This window comes from Phalacrocorax aristotelis, chromosome 6, assembly GCF_949628215.1.
Source record: "Phalacrocorax aristotelis chromosome 6, bGulAri2.1, whole genome shotgun sequence".
In the NCBI taxonomy this organism is placed as follows: Eukaryota; Metazoa; Chordata; class Aves; order Suliformes; family Phalacrocoracidae; genus Phalacrocorax; species Phalacrocorax aristotelis.
The window spans coordinates 50,479,396-50,500,333 of NC_134281.1; the positions used below are offsets into that span (position 1 = coordinate 50,479,396).

The 20,938-nt window shown below is 45.0% G+C and overlaps 2 protein-coding genes across 2 annotated transcripts in view; one reads left to right on the forward strand and one right to left on the reverse strand.

Annotated features, from left to right (window-relative positions):
* Positions 1-19,094, forward strand: KIF2C (kinesin family member 2C). Its single transcript, XM_075097804.1, has 21 exons — positions 1-168; positions 262-356; positions 2,181-2,285; positions 2,505-2,553; positions 5,181-5,300; positions 6,049-6,159; positions 6,556-6,656; positions 6,915-7,010; positions 8,148-8,202; positions 8,289-8,451; positions 8,716-8,806; positions 10,449-10,512; positions 11,680-11,771; positions 12,006-12,148; positions 13,444-13,648; positions 14,103-14,213; positions 14,719-14,786; positions 16,316-16,412; positions 16,490-16,606; positions 16,974-17,100; positions 18,398-19,094. The coding sequence occupies exons 1-21, from the start codon at positions 105-107 to the stop codon at positions 18,472-18,474; spliced, it is 2,151 nt and encodes a 716-aa protein (XP_074953905.1). The 5' UTR covers positions 1-104; the 3' UTR covers positions 18,475-19,094.
* The window catches only part of ARMH1 (armadillo like helical domain containing 1), a 16,848-nt gene continuing 10,689 nt past the window's right edge, over positions 14,780-20,938 (reverse strand). Inside the window, exons 10-12 of the mRNA XM_075097805.1 lie at positions 20,636-20,713; positions 19,771-19,857; positions 14,780-15,685 (exon numbers count right to left, since the gene is read on the reverse strand). Of these exons, the coding sequence (XP_074953906.1) occupies positions 15,596-15,685; positions 19,771-19,857; positions 20,636-20,713 (255 nt within the window). The 3' untranslated portion in view covers positions 14,780-15,595. The remainder of the gene's footprint in view (positions 15,686-19,770; positions 19,858-20,635; positions 20,714-20,938) is intronic.

Genomic DNA, 20,938 nt, shown 5'->3' on the forward strand with positions numbered 1-20,938 from the left:
GTCATCTCCCGGTAGGCCCCGCGGCACGCCGACGCGCGGGGTTTAAATCGGCGGCGGTTTGTCGCTGCTGGGACGGGAGGTGAGGCTGCTGTTGTTCTCCCGCCATGGACTCCCGCCTCTACCGCCATGTCTGCCCCGGCCGCGTCATTAACATCCAGCGGAGTAACGGTGAGGGGGGGTGGGGGGGTCGCGGCAGGGAGGGGGTTGTGGGGATCGTGGCACTGGGCGGCCGGGCCGGGGCTCAACGCTGGCTTCTTCCAGGCTTGATCCATAAGGCGACGGTGAAGACGGTGAATGTGGGGAGGTGTTCGGTGTCCGTGGAGTGGTTCGAGGGCGGCGCCATCAAGGGGAAGGAGGTGAGTGAGGGCCCGTCCCGCCCCCGGGTGCCCCGGCGCTCCCTCAGCTCGCGGCGGGTGCGGCCGGGCCGCCCGGTCCTGGCCTCGGGAAGCCCGGGGTTTACAAGGCCCGGCCCAGCAGCCAGCCCCGCTGGGCGCGCCTGGGGTCAGAAACGCCTTCCCCATCCTCATTCGGTCCTGTGCTTATTTCAAGGTTACACGCAATTAAAGTAATGACGTAGATGTGTGCAGGTCTGACGTGATGGTCAGGTGTGCCGCAGCGGGGCCCTTCACCCTTCGGAGTGAACACGGGGGGGCTGGGCCTGTTGGCTGGTGGTGCGGAAAGCCCTAAAGGCCCAGTTTCCCCACTCTGGGGCCCGTCTGTTGGCTTTTCGTGTCTCTTTAGGCTTTCCTCGCGATTTAATGTGCCATTAATAAGATGCCACGTGAAGAGGGCTGAGCCTGAGTTCCTGAATCTCTGTGCTGATATGAAATAGCCACGGTGTGAGATTGGGGTGGTGGGGTGGGGGAGGGAGCCCGGGGCAGCAGAGGTTGGTGTGGCTGAAATCCTGACAACCAAATCTCCGTTGGTAACTCGGCAAATGTGCTTGTCCTGTCTGTTTCTCTGGAAACCTACACTCCAGAGTTTAGCTGAAATCTTAAAAATTGCTGTTGGCTGGTTTTTTGAAATTGGGTCTTACACTGTTTGTGTGCATGCTGCTTTCAGATCTGCAAAATCTGCAGATTCAGGTATAAATGCTGCCTAAATTGTGTGTATGTCTTAAGATACTAAAACTCTACGAAGACAATTCAAAAACCAGCAAATTTTCCTTCACTTTTAGTACATATTAAATTGTCAACGTACATATGTTTCTGAGCTAATTTACTTTTAGATTGGTACTTAAACATTCTATGTAAATAAAATGTTTTTAGATTGTCTCATATTAGAATGCGGTATCTCCACACTTTACAACGGTTCACCCACTTGATTTTGCTTTTTTATGGACTCTTATTTTATTTAAGTAATTTAAAAGTTAATTCGGAACTCAAGAGCTTCCTGGAGCGGGCTGTGTGTAGCTTCGTTAGGTGAATTCCAGTGCAGGCTGCTGTGATACCGGAGTTATTGTGTACATGTGCTTTCAACCTCTTCTGCAGGGTTAGGTTTGAAAAACAGAGCTGAGACAGTTGCTGCCGTTTGTGCTCGAGCCTGCCCTTGGCTGCCTGCCGCTGTCGCTCCCCCTGCCCCGCAGCTGCCTGGGCCAGGGCGCCGCAGAACGCGGTGAAGGCAGGATTATGACTTCACTGGAGGGTCGGGCAGGAGCGGGTAGCTGGCCCTAGGTGAAAACACTTGCAATAGCAAGTGAAAATGCAGGTGAATTGACTTGCGGATTAAATGCTGAGTCCTTCCTTTCCCAAAGTCTAAGCGGCTCTTTGAAGTATATTTCAGTAAGTGTGGTCACACAGTAAACCCTTAATGCTCTCCTAGCACAGAGCAGCTGAGATTTACTAAGATTAGCAGTAAGAGATTAAAGTGGTTGATGCCAAATGTGCTTTGCCTGCCTCCTCGGAAGTGCTCTATGGCACCTGTGGAGCTGCATCATCTTTGGCAGGTGAGGGTAAATGGCTTAACTAACACATTTCTTCTAGCATATTTGGATGTGTGAGGCTGCTCAGAGGGAATACGAACTACCATCTTGCCCTTCCAGGGAATTTTAACTTAACATTCGGCAGGCAGTGGGTGAGGTTTGTTTGCCTGTACTGAAAGTCATGGTAAAAAAAAAAAAAAATGCTGTAAGTGGTAGAAGCACTATTCCACTCTGTAAAATCCTGCCTTTGCTCTTGTAGATTGAAATTGATGATGTGATAACAATAAATCCTGAGTTATCAGAAGAACTACCTGCTGCAGATGTGAAAGAGAACCTTCCTTTGCAAGAAAATGTAACTGTACAGGTAAGTGCTGTAAAGTGATTTAGTCTCTGTTAAGGCACTGAAGTGTCAGCAGCATAGGTCTTGTTATAAATAATACCCTCGGTCTTAGTTTGAGGTCTCTGACTTGTCTTTTCTGTCTCATAGTTAGACTTTGGTCAGAAGTTCCTGTTGTATCAATGTTGTCTTGTGCTAGTTGTTCACAGCTTACTCCAATTACTTACAGCAGTCATTGTTTTTCAGAAACAGAAGCGCAGAACAACCCTTTCAAAAATTCCTGCTCCACGGGAAGGTGAGAAAAAGTTCTTTTCTCTGCTATATCCCTGTGAAACAGAGGCAGTCTTCTGTCGTGACCATAATCTAGCTGAGTGCATCATAAGGCTGCTTGTTCAGACAATGCTGATAAAGACCATACGGGTTCATACTGACACTTTGGACTCCTGAGTGCAGAAACTTTGCTAACAGATTGCTGGCCTGTTCCCGTGAGCTGGGGTTTGTTGACGCGTTGCCCTTTTCTGCAGCGTTGCTGTAGTTATTCCTTGATGCTGCTTTAAATGTCACTAGGCAGTTAGTCTTGCAGTGAGTTTTAAAGTTTCAGATGGAGTTTTGCAAATGCCACAAGCGACAAAAGGTAAGTGGCAGTTATTAAAAGTGTCAAAATGAGTGTGGAAAGGGCAAGAAAGAAGTAGAGGTGACAAATGAATGTTTCCTCTTCAAACAGTCCCCCCAGACAATAGCTAGAGCTTTATCCTCAGAGACATTTCAGACCAGGCAGCCAACGTGCCAGCTGGCGTGCCACAGCTCAGGGACTGTATGTCAGTACGATGTTTCGAGTAAAGCCAGAAGAGAAGATAAGGATGTCGGTGTGTGGGATTGCTAAGGAATTGTTTTCCCTGAGTTGTCAGGAGTTAGGAAACTCCCATGTTTTCTACCTTCTTTTAGCTTTAGTTGAGTTTTTCAGCATTTTGAATTGCAAGTGGCAGCATTACAGGTCTATTTGTAATACACTCACATGTATTTCTAATTTAGTGATTCTCTTAAAGGGCATAGTTAGCCAGAACTTGTGCTTTTGCATGCCATTGAGCTGTAAACAAAACAGCTGGGCTTGTCCGGCCTCTCTTGCTGTATGTGATGCAACACAGGGAAGCTGGTACCAGAAGACAGCGGTAGAAATGCCCTTGCATCAGGGAGGCAGGAGCAGTCAAAGTCATCAAAAGTCGTTCTGTACTAGAGCACCCCAATATTCCTCAAATCCAGAGGACTCTCCATAAATTTTGTGAACTGGCAAGGAAAATGATGTGCTAAAGTCATGGCTGTCTCTAGACAGGTCAGTTAATGGACCTGGAGAGCCAGCTGGAAAAATAAAGGTGTTTTAATGCACTTGCTGACTGATGGAAAAACATCCTCACAGAGGTCATGGCTTTCCTGAAGTATAGAATCTAATTGCAAATCTGAAACATCTGTTGCCTTTCCTACTGGTGCCATCCTGTACTCTGAGCAGATCTTCAGGGACAAGGGAGAAGCAGTGTTTTCAGTATTCCTCAAGTATTATTAGCTGCTGTTATAACTAGCTAAACCCCGTGAGTGTCAGTGAGTATCTGTCCTGTTGTAAGCTCTGTGCTGCACCAGTTAATCCTAACACTGGCTGCAGGTTTTGGTTCTTAGACTAAATAAAGAAGATCAGGAGGTGTCTGTCATCATCTCATTCAGGGAAGTGGGAGAAGCAGAAGCAGTGCTTTCAGAATAAATTAAGAAACAGATACTGCCTCAGTCCTCTGAATCCATAAGAATTTTGGAGGATGCTGAATGTCCTCATACACAAGAACCACTTGACTCAAACCCATTTAGATGCAGCAAATCCTCCAGCTGGTATGCCTGTCCAGGAGCGCTACCACTTACAGAAAAGGTGCTGCTGAGTTTGTGACGAGATCAGGTCTGGGCATCTATGACAAAAGGAAATGGAATAAAATGCCATCTCTGAGTATAATGAAACTGATGCTTTTTGTTCCTAAAGTTGCAGCCTCTGCACCTGAGCAGAAGATTCCAGGTAAAGAGTTAACAGATACGAGCACTGAATGTTGTGGGTATGGTTCTAAGGAATTTGATGCAGAACTTGAAATTTACCCTTGGTCTGAAACAGGTCTCTTGTCCTTTGAAATCATAGTGATTAACTCTGGATAAATTGTGATTGCTAGAGGTGAAGGCCATTCTAGCTTTCAGATTGCACTTCTAATTTTTTTTAATATCAGATTTGCTTTCTTTACAAATCTATTGAGGTGTATGTTGCAATCCCTTGCCCAGACAGCTTTGTGAAGGACTTAGTCTCAGTGAAAGAAATACCTTGGCATGGGACAACAGAGTCTGCCTGCAAAAGGACCCTTTCCAAAGATTTACTGTTGCAGTTATATAGAGTCTTTTAGCTGAACTGAGTGTTGTCAGGCTCCCACCCCACCGTGCACCACGCACACTGTCTCTGCGTGGGTGCTGCGATGGTGGGCGTGATGCTGCCCATGACCAGTTGCCAGACTGCAGTACTGCTGTCACCAACAGTTAATTCACACAGCCCTGCAAGTATGAAGCTGCAGAGGATTTTTCCAGTTCCCTGACTTGTGACTGCCTTCTTCCTAGGTACTGAGGTTCTAGAACGGCCGTATTAGTGAATCCTTAGTGGTATCTGAAAGGAATTCACTGGAACTGCAAATCTGGAATGAATTGTTTGCTTTTCTGTAGTGGTATATTTCCTGAGCACTTTCACCCACCTGCATTGCTTTGTCCTGCACTTTGCTAATGCATCAGAGATCTGGAAATGGTCCTTTTAACCCCACCTTGTTCCCCACCCTTCTGTGTTTTGTGAGCACTGGATTTTTCTTGCAAATGTATGTCTGAGGCATGATGCTGACCTTGAATTTGTTTCCAAAGCTGTTGCTGGCCGTTCCAGGATGTCTGCTATCACAGAATCGCAGTGCAGCCTCCAGGAAAATGAGATGGGGGTGGATCCCTGCCCTTCTACACAAACCAGAAACAATTCCTCAGTTCCTGGTGAGCAGAGAAAGAACCCTGTGAATTCTTACTGTGATGCAAGATGCTTTGTATGCATTTAATTAGGTCAACTGCAAATCCCAGGGGGAGGAGCAACCTCTACTCCTTCAGATATAAAATGAGACACCTAAAGGTCTGCCACTGTGTAAATATCCAGGGCTCCTACCTGAAGGGGCTTCTCAAAGGTCTTTGGAAATTATGTTGTTGAATAATGAGGTGCTTTATTAGCCAGAGAGCTGTGGTTATGTGGGTGGGTGGATGTGGTGTCTGCTTAATGGCATAAAGTCGTATTCACAGGTCTGGAGTGGGAAGAGAAGTGCCTTAATACTGCTGACAACACACTCTAACTTTACTGGTAGTAGTTTTTCCTATACTGGTTGAGTAAAGCAAGAACTTGAGCCTACCTGAATAACAAAATTGTAGTTATTTATCTTCAACAGACCTACCCTATGAATAGTTGAGGACGTACCTTGTGTATTAAGTTCTGCAAAGACACTGAAATAAGAGACTTGATACTAAATTCTTGTCTAGTTCGCGTGGCCTGGATTTGTAGCTTTGAATAAAAGCTGATGATCAGCAAAGGATTTAAAAATTATTTGCGCACTTACTGCAGGTTTTAGCTAGTTCTCTCTCCTGATCCAGACTCAGAGTTGAGGAATGCCTGTGGTCTGTGAGGTTTTAAAAATTACAAAATTATTCTTGGTCTTTGGGATCTAATTATTGGGTTTGCTCTGGCTTCTTTCTGCAGCTGGCCGAACCAGGACTAGCAGGCTGAGCTGTGCTCCAGAAGCCTCACTGACAAATGGAAATACAGAGGATCATCTGCCTGCTGCTAGAATGAGCTCTTCAGTGAGCCCAGGTACCAGGGAGCCGTGGGTAAGAACTGACTCACCAGTCAGCAGTGCATCACTGATTGCTGCTTTGCATACCCTGAGACTAAAGCTTTGAAAAGGTGGCTTTGGTAGTAAGACTAAATATCTTGAGTATTTTCTATTACAAACCTATTATTCTGTTGTAGCTGTATCTCCTCAGAAATGCTGCCTTCAGAGTGGTAGTGAGGCTTGCTAGGCAGTTCCTGCAGTAAGTAGATCAGGTTTGGGAAGGAAGCACTGCAAAATGAATGACCATCCTTCTGAAGAGGATTGTTTTCTGTACAAGTTAGTCTGTCAGCAACCTGGAAAAGTTGAAATATTTGTATTGTGCTTAAAACTTAGTATGAAAATTTAATCCAAGGAAATGTTTTTATTTTATCTAGTTCGGAGAGGATCTAACATTGTGAAAGAGATGGAGAAAATGAAAAACAGGAGAGAAGAAAAGAAAGCTCAGATTAATGAAATCAGGACAAGACGTGCACAGGTGGAGTACTCTACTGTACACCAGTAAGGGGAAATCATGTAGGACAGTGCATCACAACAGGGGACACAAACATTTTGGATGGGCGTTGTTCTCATGAAAGCTGTATATAAGGATGGATCAATTCTAGTTTCAGAAAGTTCTGAATCTTGTGATCTTTAAGTGAAAAATTTCTGTGTACAGCTGACTTTTTGCAGCAAAAAAAGCCCCAGAGCACACTAAACAGGTTAATTACCTTCACATTCATGGCTTTTCCTGCAGGAATTTGACCCCAGTTGTCCAAACTGGGAGTTCGCACGGATGATCAAGGAATTCAGAGCAACTCTAGAGTGCCAGCCAATATCTATAACTGACCCGGTAAGTAAATACTGAGGCTGCTAACTGCAGCCTGTATACAGACTTCTTTGCTCCTATACTGAAATCTTCAGTACAAAATAACCTAGTGCATTGCTGCACCTTGGAAATCCTCTGAGCATACAGTGCTCTTGAGGCACCTGGTGGTATATGCGAGGTCACTCACCTCCCCTATTTAGGGCTGAGCTGCCTTGCATTACTTTGCATATGTCAGTAGTGAAGAGCTTGTGCTTCAACAATTATCATGCAATGCTTTGTGTGGTAACGTCAGTATTTTTCAGAGCTTGTGAATGGCAGACCCTGTTACATAGCAGCTTAGCTGGCTGTAGGTAGAGATGTAATTTAAAACAGTACAAAAGTAGAGATCAAAAACTAGGGGGGGGAAACCAGGCTTGGTCAATATCTTCAGCAATTCTGGAGGTAGTTCTCGAGTATTCAACAATACAAGTAATGCTTGTCTAACAAAAGCCTTTGTTATGATCAGTGAAAAATGACAGATTTAAGTTTAAAAAAAAAAAGTAGGTGTGGAATAACTTAGAACACTGGGTGGTTTGTGTGCCTGTGTCCTGCGGGGCAGAGAACCAGCTGTTCGCGTACGTATCGCTGCATGACAGAAGAGTTTGTTGTCTTCTGCTTTCTGCCTCACCCAACTGGAACGTGCACTTTCCCAAACTCAACTGATGTGTCACTGTCCTATACAAATAGCTAAAATTACTGCATCAGTAAAGAACTCCAGGTCAAAAAAATACCTCTGGGGTAAATTATTATTTATTTGCCTGAATTTGACTGTAGTTGCAGTATTGGTATCATGGATTTAGCTGGAAAGCTGGCCAAGGACTAAACTCTTTCCTAATTCTGATACAGAATATTTGGGGCACTCTCTGTAGCATAGCAGCGTTCCACCTGATACGTTGGAGCATGCTGTGTGAAGGTCAAGTGTTTGTAGTGTTTCTTTTGCACTGAATGGTCTTCAAGACTTAAATACCTGCATGGGTGAGTCTGATCAGTAGCAGAGGCAACTCCGATCAGCATATAGAAAAGTAGATGTGAGGGAACATCGGATCTTCCTCACTGTAATACTAAGTTGATGTGGGTGTAATTGGGAAATAGTTATTACTTGTCGTCTTACTTTTCTTTCAGATAGAAGAACATAGAATTTGTGTCTGTGTGAGGAAGCGCCCTCTCAATAAACATGGTGAGTGCACTGACAAAGCAGCTCTGCCTTGGAGCAGTTTGAAGTTGCTGATTCTTGTTAAAACTGAGGGTCTTTTCTGTCAACAGAACTTCTAAAAAAGGAATGTGATGTGATTACTGTTCCAAGCAAGTATGTCCTGTTGGTGCATGAGCCAAAGCAGAAAGTGGACCTAACAAAGTACCTTGAAACCCAAGCATTTCGATTTGACTTTTCATTTGATGAAACCTCTTCTAATGAAATGGTATACAGGTAATGCTTTCTTCTCATTGGGAACAACTTTCAAGATGAAAGCACAGAGCTATGGCTGACATCCTGTCTTAAAGAAACTACCTGAATTAAATATTAAAATCCTTTTGGAGGAAACCAAAGGACTGAAAAATCTACAGTTTATTTTTGGTGTGGCCTTACTGATTTCCTAAGGATTTCCTTTTTTTTTGCCTTTTTTTAAGGCAAGCATTTCACACCTTGCTTCATCAGTTTTCCTTAACTGTCTTTTACCTTCTGAATATCCAGGTTCACTGCTAGACCTCTTGTAGAGACCATCTTTGAGGGTGGGAAGGCGACGTGCTTTGCATATGGCCAGACAGGCAGTGGCAAGACACATGTAAGTTTTTCTCCAAGGTCTCAAATTTTCTAGCTTTATCTAAAGTATTTTAAAGCTCCTTGATGTTGATAATGAGTTACCGTTACATAAGGAACTTTGGATCTTGGTTTTATTGTCTTAAAGCTAATACTTTGTCAGCTGTTAATCCTCTTTTTCTGTAGTTTTATGTATTAGTGGGTTTCATTTGAGGTTGTGAGGAAAATCATACTAAAATCTCCCCATAGCTGGCTTTTTAAAGACTTAGGATGTCCTTGCATGCTGGTGTTAGTCATGGTTATTCCTTGACTCAAAAGGCTGTTGCTGCTGAATTCCAGTCTGCAAAGTGGGGCTATTAGCCTACGTCTGAGACAACAGTTATTGTCTGTGTTGTGTTTTGAGCATAGAGGCATTCCAAAGACTTTAGTGATTATACAAGAATAAGCCTCTTGCTTATTCTTGCTTATCACTCGCTTAAGTGATCTGGTATTGCTTGTAAAGTGGGCAAATTAGCATGTTCACTTTCTAACCACTCCTTCCAGTCTACCAGTTGCAGTTTCAAGAGACCTGAAGACTGTCTTCTGCCTCAAAGGTGATCTGCTCTAAATTTTCAGCAACTGTGTTGTCCTTTTAACTTATTTTTTCTGGAAACTATAGGGAAGGAAAGTGGGAAATTCTTCCCTTGCAGCATGATATTGGAGTCAAATCTGCTGTCATCTTCTGCAAGAATCCTTTACTGCAGTGATCTGGACTGGACTAGGCTAGCCTAGCCTGCCAGTTTGAGTAATCAGACAGTTGCTGTTATTCCAGTGTTAGAGGCAAGTTTTAGGCTAGGATCTCCTAGCGTTAGTGGTATGAAGTGAGCTGGAGAGGTCTTCAGTAATCCAGAAGGAAATTTGGACGCTTATAGAAGTTTGGACACAGGCTGCCTCCATTGCACTGGAATGGGCAGACAAACCTGCTCATCGGAGCATCGTTACAGGAGTAGAACTGTGAGGCACTGAAATAACAGGCAATGAAGTTACTTTCCCTTCCTGATCCTAGGGTGCAGAACTAGAGCAAGGATAATAGCTGTACCTTGAGACTGTGGTGCTGCATGTTAAACTCTGGTAGATTGAGAACGTTCATGGGATTGAGTTTTGTTTTAAATAATTAACTGTTTCATATAAAAGTGGTAGAGCAAGTCACCAGGATAGCACCTGAAAATTTTCTTGGGATTAAAGGCGCTTTGGTCAAAGGAGTTAAAGGTATTATCTGCTTTAGAAGCTTAATGCGTTTTGATATCACACATGAGCTTTTGCAAGTAGCAGTCAAAAAATGTTACTCAACCTCTGTCCTTAAAAAAATGAGGCTTTGTTTCTTCTGACCGGAGGCTATTTGGTTGCACTGTCAAGGCTGTGCATTTCCCTTGGGAAGAACAACTGCTTCGACTCTGCACTGCAGAGCCTTGCAGGCATTCAGCTGTTGCTTTGCATAGTCCAGATATTTCTGAACTGAGAGGGAAGAAGCAAACCAATTTCATCCTGAATTTCACCATGTTCTAATCATCTTGCTGACATTGGAGCATATATATTTATGGTAACCTCCTAGTATGTTCTTGATGCTAAAATTCAGGTAGCCTGGATTGTTTGTACTACATTCTACCTCTGGCCTCTTCTCTTCACAGACTATGGGCGGAGACTTCTCTGGGAAAGCACAGAATGCCTCAAAGGGCATATATGCTTTTGCATGTAAGTTGGTTCTTTAGATAGAAAAATTAAATTAGTGCTTGTTTTTCTTAAATAGATAAGATGTGGTTTTGTATGGTTATTTAAAATGTTTCCAGTAAAAAAAAATGTATAAACTATTTGTGTTCTTGGTAATAAGTGATGGTGCTTGTTGCATGAGGTATGATAGCTTTTTATCAGTTTCACAAAATATTTTCCATCCAGCCTGTAAGTTTCTAGATCCACACTTAATTTGCCAGAAGATATTTGTGTTTGGGGCAAAGAGATCACACATTTCCTAGTTTGGCATTTGCTGAGCTGAACAATTTAATCTTGATTCTTCTGCTTGGCTTTTTGTCTCAGACTAAGGATGGCATTTGGAAATACCTGACTCGAATGCAACACAACCCTACCCATTTCTGATACAAAGCTTGTTAGACAGAAAACACATGAATGTATGTGGTTTCTTCTTGTAAGCATTAGATGCAAAAAACCTAACCTAGCACATACCAAATGATTTCAGAAAACAGCTGCTTGGAAGCCCCTCATTGATAATGCCTAGAAAGCACCATGAACCCTGACCCTCCTCTACCTTGCCTTTAGAAAGGCATATTGTGAAACCAGTCTGTGTAGCAAGGCAGTTGAAACAAGAGTAACTATGTGCTAGTCTCTGAAAATTAGTTATGACTGGCCCTGAAGGAAAGTCTCTGCTTTTCAGCTCAATTTCAAAGTCTGAAGCCTAATTGTGAGAGGTTGCACTGGATCCAGCTGAAGGGTCAACTAATCTGGTCTATCGTCTCCAAAAATCAGCAATGCAGATGCTCAGGGATGTACATTTTGTAGGCTTTCTGCAAGAAGTGCTTGAAACACAAACACATGACTTCCAGGCCTGTCCAAAACAATAGCAAATCCCGGTGTTCCCCCAGATCAGTTAAGATTGCTGTCTCTGGGTGACACTAGCAGTAGAAAGTTCCACATCCCCCTGTGTTTTCAGTCCCTGGAAGAGGATGCTGCTGAAACTGTTCTCCAGATGGTAGCACAGCAGTAATTGTTCCAGTAGCATTTGTTCAGGATGGATGTCATTCAGGTGCTAGAGACTGCCTAATGGCTGCGCAATATTTGAAAGTAAATTGAGTAGCAACTAGAAAATGTTTTAAAGTAGTTAACTGAACTCCTGCTTTTCCTTACTAGCGCAAGATGTCTTCCTCCTCCTAAACCAGCCCAAGTACAGGAATCAGGACCTGGAAGTCTATGTGACTTTCTTTGAAATATACAATGGAAAGGTAAGACTAATTTTTTTAAATCTTGACCTGACTTCTTTGGCTGAGTGTTTCATAAGTAGCTGAGTGAAACTTAGTAGTTTCTATAGTTCTATGTAGTCTATTCTTGGTGTGTTTGGAACAGAATTGGAAGGCTATGTTAAAGGTGCTGTTTCCATATTGCTTTCTATAAAGAGTGCAAAACACTTACAAGGAGACTTTGTTCAAATTTACCTTAATCTTGTTGCTTGAATATAGGTGTTTGACCTCTTGAATAAGAAGGCAAAGCTTCGAGTCCTGGAGGATGGCAAGCAGCAGGTTCAGGTTGTTGGTCTCCAAGAGAGACAAGTCGGCTGTGCTGAGGATGTCATCAGAATGATTGAGATGGGCAGTGCCTGCAGGTTTGGTGCCTTAAAACCACTGATAAAAGTCATGTCCTGTTGTACTTCCATAGCTACAGACATCTTTTTTGTAGACGCTTTGAGACTTAAACAGGAGCTTGTTGTTCCCCAAAACAGGCAGGCACTAAGCAGCACCTCTGCATGAGTACAAGAAGATGGTTATAGAAAAAAGGGCTGGCAGGGATGGGTTTAGCCTGCCTTCCATAGAGAAGGTCAGAGTTCATGGTTCATATGGTCTCATGTAACTCCAAGAAGAGAGAAACTATTCACATGAGGAGGTGGCTGTCCTGGTGCCACAGCTAAACTGAGCAGCTTAGCTGCTGTCTAGAAATATCAGCTGATTTACACAAGTAGCTCCCCATGGCTTGCAGGATCAAGGAAGAGCAGCTGGCATCAACCGACAGTTGCTAAAATGCTTTGACTTAACTGCATGCCAGATGAGCTATTCCAATGGCAACAAAAATGCTGCATGTTGTTCAGGGATCTCATCTAAAGAATCCTTGAGAGCAAATGAGAACTCCTTGGTTTTTGCATTGCACTGTCTGTGCAGATATGCACATCTTGAAAGCTGTGCTGTTTTGGCTGGAAATTCAGCCAAGAACTGTTTAACACTTCAGACTCCTGCCCCCTTTAGCACAACCTCTATGCCTCTCCCCCAGCAGTAGGGATGCAGGTGAGACACTGAACCTGCCAGCCTTCTCAGGGAATAAATGAGAGTGAAGGTCATAGGGAGGTTTATGGCAACCTGTAAGACTCCAGTCTGTGTCTTGCAGTGATGGGGCAGGTGAAGTTGCACGGCAGAGGTAAAGTGCCAAGCTAGGTTGGCTGGAGAAGGGGATTTACCATGATTGTAATGTGCTAGCACAGCTAATGCTGTTTAGTGGGGAGCTTGGCTGAGCTTACTGTGTAATGGTAGATGCATTAAGAGAATGACATGTGGCTGGTTCTGAGGCAGGGACATGCAGTGCTGGAGGTATGTCTTCTAGCTCCAAATGCATGTAAGGCATTAGCAGTCAGAAAGGCGTGCCAGTGTAGGCTGGCTGAGTTTAGCCAGGCAGATTAAATAGCCTTAAATCTCTACAATGGGGTGCAGGTTCATGTTTCTCACAGTAGTCCTGCACTCTTGTATCGGAGGTAATTCTGTAATTCATGCAAACTTGAGGTATTAATGTGTGCGATAAAACTGGCAAGGATAAACAACTTAATTGAGTGGCTGCAGGTCTTGTCTAGTGCCGTTGGGAACTCTTGCATCTTCTGTGACACAGATATAATGCTTGTTTTCATCTTCATTGTAGGACATCTGGGCAGACTTTTGCAAATGCTAGCTCTTCCCGGTCACATGCCTGCTTCCAAATCATACTACGCCGAAGAGGGAAACTGCTTGGCAAATTTTCGTTGGTGGATCTGGCAGGAAATGAGAGGGGTGCAGACACATCTAGTGCTGATCGGCAGACACGAATGGAAGGCGCAGAAATCAATAAGAGCTTGCTGGCTTTGAAGGTGAGCTATAGCTCTGGAAGCAAAAGTGCTAATCAGCATGTGGATCCTGTCCAACTCAGCTCTGGGGTTATCTGTTCTGTTTCTTTCCAGTGGAAGGGAAAAGAACAGCCAAAAAGATCCTAGTTTAGTATATTAGCAACCCTGAAAACTGTGTATACTTCTATATAGAATGTTTCCAGGAAAGCAGTATAGTTTTGTCAGGCCAGACACTGCTACAGCCATTACAAGCTTCATTCAAGTTGTCTTTTTTCTTTTAAAATATGATGGATATACCAGCTGTCCTGTGATAGTCAAATACCTGGAGTATATTTAAAAGGCTATGAAGTACTTAGAGAGCAATTGAGATGGCCGTTCTCTGGCCTGTTGGGTTTACCAGCAACTGGTAGGTGACAGCTTGCAGAGCTGTTTGCAACATCTGCATCTCTTCTCATTCATAAGACTTGTCTTTTCCTAGGAATGTATCCGAGCTTTAGGGCAGAACAAATCTCATACACCTTTCCGGGAGAGCAAACTGACCCAGGTGCTAAGAGACTCTTTCATAGGAACAAACTCCAGGACCTGTATGGTGAGTATGCATGTGGCACAAACGTACACACTGCTCATGGGTTCTGCAATCTGACCAAAAGCTCCATGCTCCTCTTCTAGAGTGAGGGGGCTTTGAAGTCAGAAAGCTTCTGTTCTCTGTTTAAAAAAAAGTCATACAGTTTTCTTCCTACACTCACCCATGGTGACTGAGATCAAAAACTGGTGAGCTTTGCCCAGCCCCAGCAGCAGCAGGGCTGCAGAAGTTGCTTTCATACTGTATATCCACAGTAGAGCCTGGTGTGTTCTCAAAGGGCTTTGCTTCCTGTGGAGGGTGCAGCACAGTGGGTGTACACAAAGCCAGTGGGGAGCTGGGTACAGGGCCACTGGCATGTCCCACACGTTATAAAGAAAATGGACTTGACGGCATGTCTCAATGCTGACCCTTTGCTCTAACATATCCCAGCTGCCTCTTGAGATCTGCAGGACCATCAACGTGAGCAAAAGTCAGATATAGGAGTCACTGAGGTATTTTGTTCTGTTTGCAGATAGCAATGATTTCTCCAGGCATGAGTTCATGCGAGTACACCTTAAACACCCTGAGATATGCTGACAGGTAATGGCCTTTCTGACCTGGGGATTCTACTCTTGTTGCAGAAGGTGTCTTGGCTGCTTTTATTCTGACAAAAAGTTTTCTTGTCATTGCCTGTAAAGGCAGTTTGGAGGTTGGTTGTTTGGGAGCAAATTATCTTAAAACTATTTTATGAAACTAACCTGGGTGTTCTGTGTGAGACATTAAAATGTGGCTGTCTCCTTTCCTCAGAGGAATTTCTCATGCTAGACTTCACACTGCCCTGTTTTCTGTAGGGAGTTTACACTCTCCTGAACGGCTACCTCTACACCTTTTTGTAGCACTTCAGGTCCCATCTGTAAGTGGTGTGCTAAGAATGCATCCTGGCATGGCGCTACAGATGAAGTAAGACTCTTGGTGTTCTTGATAGGAACTGATAAGGTGTGGCACCTTGGATACTCTGGACAAAATCTGGAGGACCCGGAGAACAAAAACGTCTTGAAGCAGATGGGAGTGTGTGCTTTGAGTGCCTAGTGGTTGACCTTGGGTACCCGCAGGGTCCGGTAGATTTGCAGGGACTGAGCCCCAGGTTTCCCTGGGGTCTTGCTGGTACCTGGAACCCCTGTGACAGAGCAGTTTGTGCCTCCTGGTCTCTGCTTTACATGCCTCTACACCTCTCTGGTGAGGTGACAAGTAAAAAGAAGACTGACTTTTGTCATATGTTAACAAGATGACACTTGCACATTGCAGGCTGGGTAGCTTTCCTTCATTTAGTTCACAAAAAGCTGCTTGGTTCCTTCGTGGAAAGTGTTCCAGTCTCTGAAAGGATGTGTGGTAATTCTTGTCATAAGCATTCAGGAACACTGTGAATCTTGAGATTCACAGATTTGGTTCTGGATTGAAGTTGTGTTCTTTTCTTCTGGTGGACAGTCATTCCTGCTCACCTGAAAGTACAGGACAAAATGCAACATGACTTAGCTTAGATTCTAGTCTTGAGTTGGGCCTGTTGGGTTCTTAGCCAGTGCCCAAGGCAAGTGTAAGTTATAGGAAAGGGAGTATTAGGCTGAAACTCTCTGGAAATATGAAGCTGATGGTTGTAACTGGAATGAAATGCCCAGCTGGTGTCTGACGTCTACCTCTAGTACCATGTTGTCAGCCACAGCTTTTATCCTTATTACAGACCTATTCTGGCATAGTGGGTCTCTGGGAGAAATTAACCTTATTCCTTTTTTTTTCCCCATACTAAGTTGTCTTATTTGGTCATGACAGACCAAGCTGACATGTGGAAGACAGCTTCTGTGAAAGGCGCTGCTGGCAGTTAGCATTGTGTGCTTGGACATTTCTCTCCAGGAGAGGTTCTAGACTGGGCATGGAAACCAACAGCTCTGTTTTCCTCCCCACAGCCCTCTGGGGTTTCTGCCCATGTGAGCTTGTTCCAGGGGTGGTAATGTGCAACTCTAAGTGTGGCCGGATGCTTCCTGCTGAGCACTGATTGATTGCAGTAGCTGCTTTGTGATGCTGTAGCCCAGAAACCGCTGGAAGAAGAATTTGAGTGACAAATCTTCTTGTTGCAGAGTGAAGGAGCTCAGCCCTCATAATGGAGGTGGTGAAACACAGAATCAGATGGAGACTGAGGAAACAGAGATGAGTGGAGAAGGCTCAGGTCACAATGTATGTGAGTGCAGTGGGCTGAACAGATCCTAAAGCTGGGAACAACTTGCTGTTCTTACTTGGGCTGTTTCTTGCAGCTCTCCAAGGATGAGGAAGATGATCTCTCTCCCCACATGTTCAACTTCCGTGAGGCTATGACACAAATCAGTGAACGGGAGGAGAAGGTTGTAGAACAGCTTCGAGAACTGAGACAGGTAGGTGGAAGAGGCAAGCCCAGCCCAGGCTGCCTTCTACATGTTGATAGCACCTTGCCTTGTCTGAGCCAAGTGCTGCTGGGCAGGCTGCGGGCTGTACTGCAAAATGCTGTCAGTGGTGTTACTTTTTCCTTGCTGTCAACTTTTTCCTGTGGTTCCCTGCCCAACTGGTTAAACTGGGGCATTTCAGTGCTTCTGACTAGTTGGTCACCTGTCCCATCCAACTAGCAACCTGTACTTGCTGCTAATGAGCACTGATGGGTACTGTTCTGTAGAAGCTTGGCTCTGATTGATGTGCCAGATTTGAAGAAACTAATTGAATTTCCAAAAAGTCAATTTCTCATCACTGTTATCCTTTTAAATATAGAGAATGATGACTGAACTTGACTATCTCTTGGGAATCACGGAGCAACCAGACTATGATCTCGAGACCTTTGTGAGCAGAGCAAAGCACTTTGTAGAGGACAGCTCAAGAAACTTCCGTAGTGTCAGAGGTACGTTAGGGCATCTCTCTGACTAGCACGGTAACTAATCTTTTTTTTCAAAGACCTGAAAGTAACGCCAGCATACCTGTGGGGGTTTGAGCACCTATTCAGAAGGACTGGTTTACAGCTGGATCACTTTCCTAGGTGATCATAGGGACAGATATGAAAAGTTCTGTTGCCTGCACTTTCCAAAGTAAAAATTTGGCTAGTAACTTCTGCTTGCTTTGCACTGCTGTATAAAACTGCCTTCCCTTGAGCCGAATGAAATATCCCACCAAGAGCAGACAAGCTGAAGTCTGTTTGGCTAGTTGGTTATATAGTTTACCTTGGCCAAAAACCAGACTTTTGAGGAATAGGTCCCAATGCCGTATTCTAGGGATTCCTGAGGGTCTGCCCACTGTTTCCACTCCTGTTTTCATGGATACCAGGCCTCAGTACCCATCCACCTATAACAAGTGTCTGCCAGGCATATACTGGGATGCCATGTCTGCCAGTACCTGCATTTGGTATGCCTCTGCCGTAGCGTAGGGCATTACTTAACGTGCAACAAAATCCCTCCAACTGTTCAGTTCTGACCCAGTTTGGAGACTTCCCAGCTCTGTGCAGGAAGATGGCACTGCCTGCTCCCTGAGCACTGCCAGACTTGGTTTGGACCACGGTGGTACAGAATCAGCAAGGCAGATGTATAAGCTTGGCTGACAGACGGTAGCAGAGTGCCAGGTACAGGCTGCCTGACTAGGACGGGAAGCTACGCTGGTAACTGCCACTGTTGCAATAACTTGGGCTTTGATTGCTACTTGAGCTATTACAGCTGGCACAGTCTTTGCCTCAAAAACAGGGCTGTGAGGGTGTTTTATTTTAATGAGGCTGAAAATCATGGTGTCTAAGAAACACATCACTACTTTGGGTTAACAGTTCACTTCAACAGCCCTGGCTGTCCTCCAGTCTCAAATGCAGCCTTACAGCTGTATCCCTCCATTCACCATGGAGGGGTGGTGACAAGTTAACAGGAGTAAATGCCCTGCTACTCTCTCTGCCTTGTAGACCAGGGAAATCTTGGCCCTCTGGGATGGCTGGATAAGTGGCATCTAGTTTAAACTGCAAACTGTAGGCTTGAAACTTCTTGATGAGTAGAAATGAACAAGTACAGCTGAAGAGCTTTGTGGGACCTGGCAGGATGCAATGTTGGCTGAGCAGTTCTTGCCCAGTTCATGTCCCTCTGCCTTGCAGAGCCCTGCTGAGGGAGACAGTTGGGTTGGGGAATTCAGCTTCAGGTCAGTTACCCTGTCACTGTCTTCCTTCACAGAAACATTGGACGCCCTGGGGGCTGCCATGCAACTGGAGGAACAAGCCAGCAAGCAGATGAGCCAGCAGAGGCCTTAGTAAATACAGCAAAACCTGGTTCACGAGCAGTCTTCTGTATGTCTTGCATCTGTGTTGGTGGTTTGTGTAACTCCTATTTTAAATGTGGCAGAGTGTCTGCAGGTCACATGTGCCTGAGGGCAGTGTATGTCAGCCTCTCTCCCTTCATGGCCTGGTATCAGGGTACTCAGCAGAGCTCTAGAAACACACCCCCTGCAAGGCCTGGGGAGGGGGTCCTGAGGGTCTGCTGGATGTGTCTAGCATCCTGGCCCTTTGCTAGTGACAATGGTTTCCTCTAATATAGCTAGATACACATGTATAGTTTTCTAGTGTACATATAACCTTTCCAGATGTACTTGAAACCTTGCAAAACTGTTGCAAGTCTGGCTTTTCTAGAAAGAAAAGGGACTATATGTAATTATAAAAAAAAAAAAAAATCAGTATTTTAAGAAGTTTGATAAATAAATGTTCCTGGATTTAATTATCTTAACTCATAAAATATATTTCTTACTGATTTTGGTGAAGTCTAACAGCCCCTAAAGACTGGCTGATGATGTAGAGAAAGACTGATTTCGTGAATGAAGTTTCTTTTTGAAGTCTTTACACTTGTAATGTTTACATTAAAAATCACTTAAAATAAATTTTGTCTCATAGTTTTGAGATCCTGCTGGGTAGAACTTGCCTAGCAAGGGGGAAGCTGGTTTAGAGGGTAGTACCTATCCTGCACCTGAGCAAAGCTCAGCATGTAGTACGTGCCTCAGCTCTTACAATGCTCCCTTGTAGCATTAGAGTTTACTTAAGCTTTGGAGACAGCCCCAGGATGTTACTTCACATTTTTCACATGTATGGCTAACATGCCACAAAAGGCACAGGGTCAGTAGCCCACCACCATCTGTACCTGAGGTCAGAAGTGCAAAGCTGGCCCATGGCTCAGGTGCAGGAAGGTGCTGCCAGGGCCCTGTGTGCAGCCTGGGTCCATGTGGCCCTGCACAACCTGCCCTCTGGGAAGGGTAGGCACAGGGTTGGGGTGGGGAGGACAGAATGGGGGGCATGTGCTGCTGCCCTCTGTTTCCTTTTTGTTCAGCTCAGTCCAGGGTTTGTCCCTGAAAGGACAAAACAGCCCTGGGTGCTCAGGGTCTAGCAACACAGGATGCAGCTATACAAACATAGATTACAAAGGGATTCTTCTACTGTTACTCAGTTCTTCCCTACACACCCACCCTGGTCTCCTGCTGCCTTCTTCCCCCTAAACATAAAGGCTGTAATTTAAGTATCTGTGCCTCCAGCTCTACACACACCTGTGGACTGCATCCTTACCCTGTATCTGGGGATGTCTATGGTATTGGAGGCCAGTTCTTCAGCCTGGACTGGATCAATTTCTGTGTACCAGGTCTCAGGACTGTTCTGGAAAAGGCAGCAAAAGAGTTAGGATCTTAATGGGATGTGGGGAAGCAGCAGTGACAAGCAGCTAGACAAGGGATGCTTCAACCCAGACAAGAGACTCCCCTGCAAGCTGGGCACTTTGATCAATGCTTTAGGCACTGCAAGCAGTGTGGGGCCGAGTGCTCTAAGGGCCTCTGAACTGACAAAGCTGACATGTTCTGGGGCTCTGCCTGCAGCATATTAAGACGGTGCATCCAGAGCAAAAGGGCTGCCCTACTGAGTTGGGACTAAAGCAAGGCAGTCCTGTTCTGCTTCAGATATTATTACACCTGGATTATCTAGCTTGCTCAGTGGTGGCTTAGGGCGAGTAAGGATGAGCCAGGGTGCAAGGAACAAGATGTTGCCCCTTGCTTGTTCCACCTTCCCTCCCTGGCCCTGCCATTCCTTACTAATCTGTATGTCCACCCAAGGAGCTGGAGTCAGGAGTGACCTGGAGGAGCTCAAGTCACCTCTTGCCTTGGTGGCCCTTCAGCTCACACTTCTGGCATCAAGTTCCTGTTGTCACAGAGTAGCAGCAGTCTGAGATCCCTCCTTGCTCTATCTTAGGGCTGAGTCAGAGCAATTACCCTCCTGAATACTGAGCCTGAAGGTGAATGCTTCCCACGGGGTGGTTTGGTTTATTTCTGGGCTTTTGTGCAAGACTGGGTTTCTTGTGAAAAGAAATACAGCCACTATGTCCCTGCAAAACAGACCAAGGTCCTAGGGCCACTAATAAACCCCATAAGGGAAGCATGTTTACCATAAAGTGCTGGAACAGTGTGTGTCCTAGTGCCTTCTTTACGCACTCCTCCACAAAGGGAAACGTGTGGACAAAATACTGCAACAGAACAGAGAGTTGGTGTGTGGGAAGAAGGGCTGTGAGCGTGTGCGTAGAGGGTAGAGCTGCATGGATGATGTGGCTCCAGATAACCTGGTCACGCACGCGCCAGTGAGTCCCTCACCCACCTCCCTTAGTGCCAGTGCTGCTGATGGCACTTCATGAACACACCAAGAGGAACTTGCCTCCCCTTGTTCCCCTCTTGGCCTCCCCAGCACCAGATCG

What these genes read in the sequence shown, in the direction of transcription:
- KIF2C (XM_075097804.1), top strand. Translation starts at nt 105, where the DNA reads ATGGACTCCCGCCTCTACCGCCATGTCTGCCCCGGCCGCGTCATTAAC. An exon ending in TCTAATGAAATGGTATACAG is followed by an intron (nt 8,452 to 8,715) that starts GTAATGCTTTCT and finishes CTGAATATCCAG; the next exon opens with GTTCACTGCTAGACCTCTTG. An exon ending in CAGGCAGTGGCAAGACACAT is followed by an intron (nt 8,807 to 10,448) that starts GTAAGTTTTTCT and finishes TTCTCTTCACAG; the next exon opens with ACTATGGGCGGAGACTTCTC.